The sequence below is a fragment of the Nerophis lumbriciformis genome, linkage group LG17, assembly GCF_033978685.3.
Source record: "Nerophis lumbriciformis linkage group LG17, RoL_Nlum_v2.1, whole genome shotgun sequence".
In the NCBI taxonomy this organism is placed as follows: Eukaryota; Metazoa; Chordata; class Actinopteri; order Syngnathiformes; family Syngnathidae; genus Nerophis; species Nerophis lumbriciformis.
The window spans coordinates 35,087,896-35,097,899 of NC_084564.2; the positions used below are offsets into that span (position 1 = coordinate 35,087,896).

The window sequence follows — 10,004 nt, forward strand, 5'->3', positions numbered from 1 at the left end:
TATGATGTGCTGTGATGTTTTCTAATGACCGTAAGTCTTGAACTATACAAAGTATTTTAATGGTTGGAATCTGCGCTTTTGCATGATATACTAGTTAGTATGGTCATCTAATTAGTTACTATGGTAATTGAATTAGTTACTATGGTAATCTAAGTCACAGCAGCTCAGACGAGGCACCAAGCAGTATGGGTGGGGAGCGTTTCCACAGTGTTTCCAGAGCGGCCAGGAAACAGACGCGGAAGGAGATTTTTACAACAAAGTTCTCAAGCTTAGTGATATATCAGATGTATCAAATTGTCGGTGGGGTTTTTTTTTTACCCTTTGCGTTAATATTTCGCTGTTTGCTGCATTTTTGTTGCGTTTCGCTTGATTGTAAAATATGTCGATCGCGAGGGGGTGTGACGTTCACATGTTGTCAATATTCAGTGTTTTATCGTTAATAGTTAATATTGTAAACCCCGCATTCTTTATTTTCATGTACATTCTGGGTGTCTCATTCAGTAAAACATTTTTTAAATTCCATTACGTTTTTTAAGGCGGTCCGTCATAATTCTTTATTTTCATGTACATTCTGGGTGTCTCATTCAGTAAAACATTTTTTAAATTCCTTTACGTTTTTTAAGGTGGTCCGTCATAACGTTTTTAGCATTCAATGAGACATTTTGAGGTTTTGTACCGTATTTTTTCGGACTATAAGTCGCAGTTTTTTTCATAGTTTGGCAGGTGCGACTTATACTCAGGGGTGACTTATGTGTGAAATTAACACATTACCGTAAAATATCAAATAATATTATTTAGCTAATTTACGTAAGGGACTAGACGTATAAGCTTTCATGGGATTTAGCGATTAGGAGTGACAGATTGTTTGGTAAACGTATAGCATGTTCTATATGTTATAGTTATTTGAATGACTCTTACCATAATATGTTACGTTAACATACCAGGCACGTTCTCAGTTGGTTATTTATGCCTCATATAACGTACACTTATTCAGCCTGTTGTTCACTATTCTTTATTTATTTTAAATTGCCTTTCAAATGTCTATTCTTGGTGTTGGGTTTTATCAAATTTCCCCAAAAAATGCGACTTATACTCCAGTGCGACTTATGTTTTTTCCTTCTTTATTATGCATTTTCGGCCGGTGCGACTTATACTCCGGAGCGACTTATAGTCCGAAAAATGCGGTATTAGTGTTCCTAAGAACACATTTTGTTCTCTAAATTTGGCCCCCCCGAGTCAAAATAATTGCCCAGGCCTGCTTTAAAGACTACAGCTGAGTAAAAACACTGCAAGATAGTTCCACTGATCAGCGTTCTTCAGCACAAAGATGCCCCACAAAAGTTCCTGCATTTCCTGTTCTTCTTCCTCTCTATTGTCAAGTTTGTTATCGTATATATAATAGTGAATATAGTGTACTAATTAAGGAGAATAATGAACTACCGTATTTCCCGCACTATAAGGCGCACCGGATTATAAGGCGCACCTTCAATGAATGGCCTATTATAAAACTTTGTTCGTATCTAAGGCGCACCGCATTATAAGGCGCATAGAATAGACGCTACAGTAGAGGCTGGGGTTACGTTATAATAATAATAATAACTGGGATTTATATAGCGCTTTTCTAAGTACCCAAAGTCGCTTTACATGTAGAACCCATCAATCATTCACACCTGGTGGTGGTAAGCTACTTTCATAGCCACAGCTGCCCTGGGGTAGACTGACGGAAGCGTGGCTGCAATTTGCGCCAACGGCCCCTCCGACCACCACCTATCATTCATCATTCAATTCACCGGTGTGAGTGGCACCGGGGGAAAAGGGTGAAGTGTCCCGCCCAAGGACACAACGGCAGCGATTTTTTGGATGGTAAGAGGCGGGGAGCGAACCTGCAACCCTCAGGTTTCTGGCACGGTTGCTCTACCCACTACGCCATGCCGCCCCAAAATGATGCATCCATTAGATGGAGCTGCGCTAAAGGGAATGTCAACAAAACAGTCAGATAGGTCAGTCAAACTTTATTAATAGATTCCAAACCAGCATTCTGACAACTCTGTTCACTCCCAAAATGAATAAACGGCTGTTTTATTATTTTCCCCGAGGTAAAGTCAGTGATGTGGTGTTTTGTTTATCTTTTAACAACAGCAAGGTATAACATGTAGTGCAGCATTTATATCACATAGTGGAGGGGAACTTTTCCCTGATTCAATAAACACGTAAAAAAAACAGTGATACTGTTACGGTAAATCAAACGTTAGTGCAATCACAATATAGTAACACTCGAAATAGTGCAGAGCAATAACAATATATCAATAACTCAACGTTGCTCAAACGTTAATGTCACACAACACACAAAATAAACATGTAAAGCTCACTTTATGAAGTTATTCCTCATCCACGAATCCTTCTTCTTCAGTGTCCGAATTAAACAGTTGGGCGAATACGGCATTCCCTCGGAAACTCGGGTTTAGTCTTCTTTACTTGGCGCAGGTCATCTTGTTGCTTCCTCCACCATTGATTCGTTAATGTTAAATTCTCTCGCTGCTGCTCTATTCCTGAGTTCTACTGCGTGACTGATCGTCTTACATTTAAACTCTGCGTCGTAAGCGTGTCTTTTAATAGGAGCCATTTTGGGGCCTTTACATAAACACACAAATGGAAATGAAACGGCACGCCTCGCGCAGTCATATATCCCAGCAAGCACCGTGCGCTTCTTCTTCTACGGGGGAAAATGAAATCAGCGGCTGCTTACCGTAGTTGCGAGATCTGTTGTGGCTCAATATTGGTCCATATATAAGGCACACCGGATTATAAGGCGCACTGTCAGCTTTTGAGAAAATTGGAGGTTTTTAGGTGCGCCTTATAGTGCGGAAAATACGGTAGCTTAAATATTGTGCTGATATGTTTAAACTGTCAATAGTACTCACCATAAATAAATGAAACCAATTAGACTTAGACTTCCTTTTTTTGTCATTCAAATTTGAACTTCATAGTAACATTTTGTTGCATTAGCTCGTTGAAGTGCAGGATAAAAGAGCAAGAAGTTGCAGATATAAATAAATAAATAGATTACTGTACAGATAAATATATTGCACTTTTGCATATGCATCCACGTTTATGGATGTATGTTATATTGACTTTATATTCCAGCGAGTTAATCCATTTTGGGGGGGAATTGAGGGGATTATTATGATGCATTATTATAGTTAGTACATGTGATGTGCCAATCTCACTCATGGATGATCGAAATTAGCAACATAAATAACTCATTAGCTGCGATGAGGTGGCGACTTGTCCACGGTGTACCCCGCCTTCCGCCCGATTGTAGCTGAGATAGGCTCCAGCGCCCCCCGCGACCCCGAAGGGAATAAGCGGTAGAAAATGGATGGATGGATGGAATCACTCATTAGAACATCCCTAATTAAACTACTTAGAAATGCATTTTATTTGCCATAATGGAGGTGATTATTATTTGCCTTGGGGAGTGGCTCCACACTGTGTATGGAGACACACAATTCGCTGCGGAACTAAAATGTTGTCAGCCAGTGGCGATTGGCATTAAAAGACATTTATTGATAATGTTGATTGCATATTCTTTCATGAAAATAGTCCAATACTAATCAATGGCTGATATATGGGCACATTATTGTGGGTTTGTAGTGTGGAGGCGAATGTTCTTATTCCACTGCACTGTGCTGACTTTCTATAAGTAGGTCTGGTGAAGCAGATTCATCTTTGTAACGTGAGAGGAGTCACAGCAAGAAATAATAAAAATAAACGGCCATTAGCTCACCCTGTTGCTGTGGACACTACAGTAATATCCACTTGGCTCCTCTTGAATAAAATGTCTCCTTACCAGTAAATACATGAGTTTAGGATTGATCTATGAACCTACCAATCCATTATTCATAAGTTCTAATGTGTTAACATTTTCAAATATTGTAGTTTTTAAAAACAATGGAAATGATGTTTGGAGTAAAGATCAACAGCCTTCCGCCTTGTATTCTTAGGTTGTTTCAATTAAGAGGAGACTACTATAATTCACGGGGGGTTATTGATTTTTGAAATATGTAAAGTAAGAAGGAATATAAAATACAAATGTATTTCAGTTTTAGGAGTTAAATGGTGGAACAAGCTCAGTGATGAGTTGAAGACATGTAGTTATTTGCTCAGGTTTAAGAAAGCCTTGAAAGGTGAAATAATGGAAATCTATAAAATATAGTAACAATTACTTTCATACCATTGATTTTTTTTTTAACGTTGATGTTCCAGGCAATCTAATTTTCAGTGAATCTATAGCAGTGTTTTCCAACCTTTTTTGAGCCAAGGCAAAAAATTTTCATTGAAATAATTAAAAGCAGCAGAAATCATTTAAAAAAATGAAACTCAGCAGCTGATATTGACAGTAAAAAGTTGTTCTCGCAATTGTTGGATATGACTTTAAACCATCACCAAGCATGCATCACTTTAGCTCTTGTCTCAAAGTACTGTCACATCACTTATTTGGAGTTTTTTGGTGTCTTCCTGTGTGTAGTGTTTTAGTTCTTGTCTCGCGCTCCTATTTTGGTGGCTTTTCCTGTTTTGTTGGTATTTTCCTGTAGAAGTTTCATGTCTTCCTTGAGCCCTAATCCCCGCACCTGCTTTGTTTTAGCAATCAAGGCTATTTAAGTTGTCGCTATCCTTCTTTGCGGGGACATTGTTGATTGTCATGTCATGTTCGGATGTACTTTGTGGACGCCGTCTCTGCTACTCACGCTGTAAGTCTTTGCTGTCGTCCAGCATTCTGTTTTTGTTTACTTTGCAACCAGTTCAGTTTTAGTTTCGTTTTGCATAGCCTTCCCTAAGGTTCAATGCCTTTTCTTAGCGGCACTCGCCCTTTGTTTATTTTTGGTTCATGCATTCGATGCATTTTTACCTGCACACAGTCGTCTGCATATTGTGATCACGACAAACCATGTTCCCAACATCCATCCATCCATTTTCTACTGCTTATTCCCTTTGGGGTTGCGGGGTTCGCTGGAGCCTATCCTAGCTACAATCAGGCGGAAGGCGGGGTACACCCTGGACAAGTCGCCACCTCATCTACAAAGCAATTAGTTACCCGCTGCCACCAACTGATATGGAAGAGTATTACACGGTTACTCTGCCGAGCTTTAGACCAGTGTTTTTCAACCAGTGTGCCGTGAGATACAGTCTGGTGTGCCGTGGGAGATTATCTAATTTCACATATTTGGGTTAAAAACATTTTTTACAAGCCAGTAATTATAGTCTGTAAATGATGTGTTGTTGTTGAGTGTCTAGAGCTCGGCAGAGTAACCGTGTAATACTCTTCCATATCCGTAGGTGGCAGCCGGTAGCTAATTGCTTTGTAAATGCAGGTAAAAAGGTGTCTTATGTATAATCCAAAAATAAACAAAAGGTGAGTGCCCCTAAGAAAAGGCATTGAAGCTTAGGGAAGCCTAGGTCACGAAAGTAAAACTGAACCGGCTACAAAGTAAACAAAAACAGAATGCTGGACGACAGCAAAGACTTACTGTGGAGCAAAGACGGCGTCCAGAAAGTACATCCGAACATGACATGACAATCAACAATGTCCCCACAAAGAAGGATAAAAACAACTGAAATATTCTTGATTGCTAAAACAAAGAAGATGCGCAAAATATAAGACATGAAACTGCTACAGGAAAATACCAACAAAAGAGAAAAAGCCACCAAAATAGGAGCGCAAGACAAGAACTAAAACACTACACACAGGAAAACAGCAAAAATCTCAAAATAAGTCACAGCGTGATGTGACAGCCGGTGACAGTACACCTACTTTGAAACGAGAGCTATATTGATGCATGCTTGGTTATGCTTTAAAGTCATATCCAACAATTGTGACAATGACTTTTAACTGTCAACTGAGTTTATGATTTCTGCTGGTGGTGTGCCTCCGGATTTTTTCAATGTAAAAAATGTGCCTTGGCTCAAAAAAGGTTGAAAAACACTGACCTAGACAGTACAGACACTCAACAACGGCACATTTGCAAATTATTGTTACTGGTTTGCAAAAAATATTTTTAACCCAAATAGGTGAAATTACATAATCTCCCACGGCACCAGACTGTATCTCACGGTACACTAGTGATTGAAAAACACTGATCTATAGGATAGGCAAATATAAGCCTATTCCTTTTTTCGGTCATTCTTTTTCTTTTTGTGTGTGTAAGAGTATGATTGTTAATAGAGATGTCCAATAATATCGGACTGCCGATATTATCGGCCAAAAAATGCTTTAAAATGTAATATCGGAAATTATCGGTATCGGTTTCGAAAAATAAAATTAATGACATTTTAAAACGCCGCTGTACGTAGTGGTACACGGACGTAGGGAGAAGTACACTGCAAAAAGTCAGTGTTTAAAAACAAGGGGGAAAAAATACAAAAATTAGGGGCATTTTACTTGAACCAAGCAAAATTATCTGCCAATAGAACAAGAAAATTCGGCTTGTCAAGACTTTCCAAAACAACTAAAATTAGCTAACCTCAATGAACCCAAAAATACCTTAAAATAAGTATATTTTCACTAATAACAAGTGCACTTTTCTTGGTAGAAAAAACAAATATGAGACCCTTTTTCTCAATATGTTGAAAAATATTCTTAGATTAAGTAAATGCTCGTGCCATTATCTCGACATAATGATTTGCGCTCCAAAAGATTTTTTATTGTAATTTTGAAGAATTTATCTAAATGTGCATGAACTATTTCTGTTCAAAATTGTTAGAAATGTTACATGTTAAATGTTTAAATATTAACTGTCAGTTTACTATACCGTGCAAACTGTACTACTATATGAGTACGTATGTTCTATTGTTTCATTGAAAATAAAACAGCAAAGTCCATTTGGATGTCATCTGTTTTAATTATGAGACACAATTGTGTCAAAATCATGATTTTTTAATTCATGCTTGAAATAAGAAATTTTTACTTTGAAAAAGCAGTTTTATACTTGTGAGTGTTGATGACACAGCTTTGCAACAGTTGATATTCTAGTGTTTTACTCAATATAGGTCATAAAATCTCAGCAACAAGCTATAATATCTTACTGAGATAAATAAGGACCAAAACCCTTAAAACAAGTAAAACACTCTAACATAAAATCTACTTAGTGAGAAGAATTATCTTATCAGACAGAAAATAAGCAAATATCACCCTTATTTGAGATATTTCATCTTACTTAGATTTCAGTGTTTGCAGTGTACAGAGCGCCAATAAACCTTAAAGGCACTGTTTTGCGTGTTGTCCAATCACATATCTACTGCTTTTCACACGCGCACAAGTGAATGCAAAGCATACTTGGTCAACAGCCATACAGGTCACACTGAGGGTGGCCGTATAAACAACTTTAACACTGTTACAAATATGCACCACACTGTGAACCCACACCAAACAAGAATGACAAACACATTTCGGGAGAACATCCGCACCGTAACACAACATAGACACAACAGAACAAATACCCAGAACCCCTTGCAGCACTAACTCTTCCGGGACGCTACAATATACAACCCCGCCCACCTCAACCTCCTCATGCTCTCTCAGGGAGAGCGTGTCCCAAATTCCAAGCTGCTGTTTTTAGGCATGTTAAAAAAAAATAATGCACTTTGTGACTTCAATAATAAATATGGCAGTGCCATGTTGGCATTTTTTTCCATAACTTGAGTTGATTTATTTTGGAAAACCTTGTTACATTGTTTAATGCATCCAGCGGGGCATCACAACAAAATTAGGCATAATAATGTGTTATATCGGATATCGGCAAAAAAGCCATTATCAGACATCTCTAATTGTTAATATGTATAATCTGTGCTGGTAAATTGATCACACAAAATGGTTGATTATATGACCGAAAATGAACTCATTTCATTCATTCATCTTCGAGTGAAATAACCAGCATGTAGAGAATACTAGTTGACATTTTGAACGCTTGTGCACGTTCAGAGCACGGACCGCATGGAGTCTCACGAGGAGGCGCTGAACATCCTGCAGCAGCCCATGGCTCTGGGCTACTTTGTGTCCACGGCCAAAGCAGGCCCGCTGCCCGACTGGTTCTGGTCGGCGTGCCCTCAGGCTAAGAACCAATGCCCTCTCTTCCTCAAGGTAGGCGGCGTCCGTACTTCACTCGTCACGTGACTTTTTAATATAAACACCGGTTCTCCCATCAGGCTTCTCTGCACCTGCACGTGTCCTCGGTCCAATCAGACGAGCTCTTGCACAGTAAACACTCCCACCTCCTGGACTCCAACCGCACTTCGGACGTGCTCAGGTCAGTCTTCACAGCCGTACAGACGAGGCTTTCGGTTTGAACCCCCGCATAAAACGCTGGCCGCCTCTTCTTCCCCCCGCCGCAGATTTGTGTTGGAGCAGTACAACGCCCTCTCCTGGCTGACGTGCGACCCTGCCACTCAGGACCGGCGCTCCTGTCTGCCCGTTCACTTCGTGGTGCTCACTCAGATCTACAACTTTATCATGAACATGCTCTGAGTCTGACTGTTCGGGTCCGGGACAGGACCCTCCTATCAAAGCAAAGGGGGGAAGCATCCCCTCCTCCTCCTCCTCCCCGCTCCATCTCCTCCTCCCTTTGGCGTCTCTTTTCAAGCGACACCGAGGTGTCCGATCAGATGCCAGGAATCCATTTCAGCATTTTGGATGAGCAAGGGAGGTTTGGTAAAGGAGAATAAATGGTGTTTTTAATGACTGTAGATTGCAATCGATGAAATTTTATCCTAATGAAATGCCTGCATATATTATTTATTGTAAGTTTTTAAATGTGGAATTTTTAATGCTTAATATCTTTTATATATTACAAATCCTAGCGAGGTGTGTACTGTAAAGGAACTGCTTTAAAAAAGTGTCACTTCCTCAATGACAACGCCGAGGAAGCCTCCCACGTGAACTCGCTGTAGATGGCTTTTAGAATCTTATTTTTTCAAAAGGAAAGGGTACACACCTTTTTATCGCCACACTGTAAAGATGAAGTCAACGCCCGGCTCACAAGCGGCTTCTCGGTCCGCTCGGGGGTTCTAGTGGCTCTCGCACAGTTAACTCAATGAGCTCTGAAGAGGAATTCAAAAGGTACATTGTCAGATGATATATTTTATATAACAGATTTAGGTAATCGTGTGTGTGTGCGTGTATATGTGTACATATAATTGTGTGCCGCTACTGATGGTGCAGCTTCTGTTTTAGGAATAAAGTGCGTCTACCTGATCCTTACTCTGATTTTTATTTTGTTTTACTTCTACCACTACAGGTCCAGAAACACACACACACACACACACACACTGTTTAAGGTTATTAGTGGACATTTCTTCTCTGGGTTTTATTTTGAAGGAGGTGGATGTCTACATTAAAAATGAATTTGACAATAAGCAGATACACACATTTACATTTTGTAAAACAATCCGACTGTACAATTATTCAGTCTTACCAGAATTTTTTGGGGAGCTATTAACATTTCATGTTTGATATTTCGTACCTCACAATGTTGATTAATCATTTGAGAAGTAATTATTTAAATTGTGTTTGTAATCACAATCCTGATATTTCTTCTGAATTGCTGCGTTTTTTGTTTGTACTGCTTATTGTATCATAACACTTCCGTGTTCCCCACCAATCAGCTCTCTCCTTACAAACACGCCTTAATTTGAGTTTGTAGTTATTTCTCTTTCTGTTAATAAATAGCAATATAGTTTAGTTCGTACCTGGCGTGAATATATTGGTACATTTAGGTTAGTTATTAGTTAATCTTTGTTTTTACAATTCTGCTTTTTTTTTTTTTTTTTTTTTTTTATAAATATATACATTATGCTTTTATTGTATTTCTTACTACTAAAGACGTGTCACGAGTGACGTTTTCTGCCATTTATTTTTTTACTTTATTTTTTATTTTTTAAATGTATTTATTGTATTTCTTACTACTAGAGACGTGTAGTTGAGTTCAGAAAAACAACCTATTGGAAGGGAC

The 10,004-nt window shown here is 38.9% G+C and overlaps 1 protein-coding gene across 1 annotated transcript in view; it reads left to right on the forward strand.

Moving 5' to 3' along the window:
- The window catches only part of LOC133614831 (mediator of RNA polymerase II transcription subunit 13-like), a 36,065-nt gene extending 26,818 nt beyond the window's left edge, over positions 1-9,247 (forward strand). The window contains exons 28-30 of the mRNA XM_061973126.2: positions 7,979-8,137; positions 8,203-8,303; positions 8,389-9,247. Coding sequence (XP_061829110.1) covers positions 7,979-8,137; positions 8,203-8,303; positions 8,389-8,521 — 393 coding nt within the window. The 3' untranslated portion in view covers positions 8,522-9,247. The remainder of the gene's footprint in view (positions 1-7,978; positions 8,138-8,202; positions 8,304-8,388) is intronic.
- The last annotated feature ends 757 nt before the right edge of the window (positions 9,248-10,004 follow it).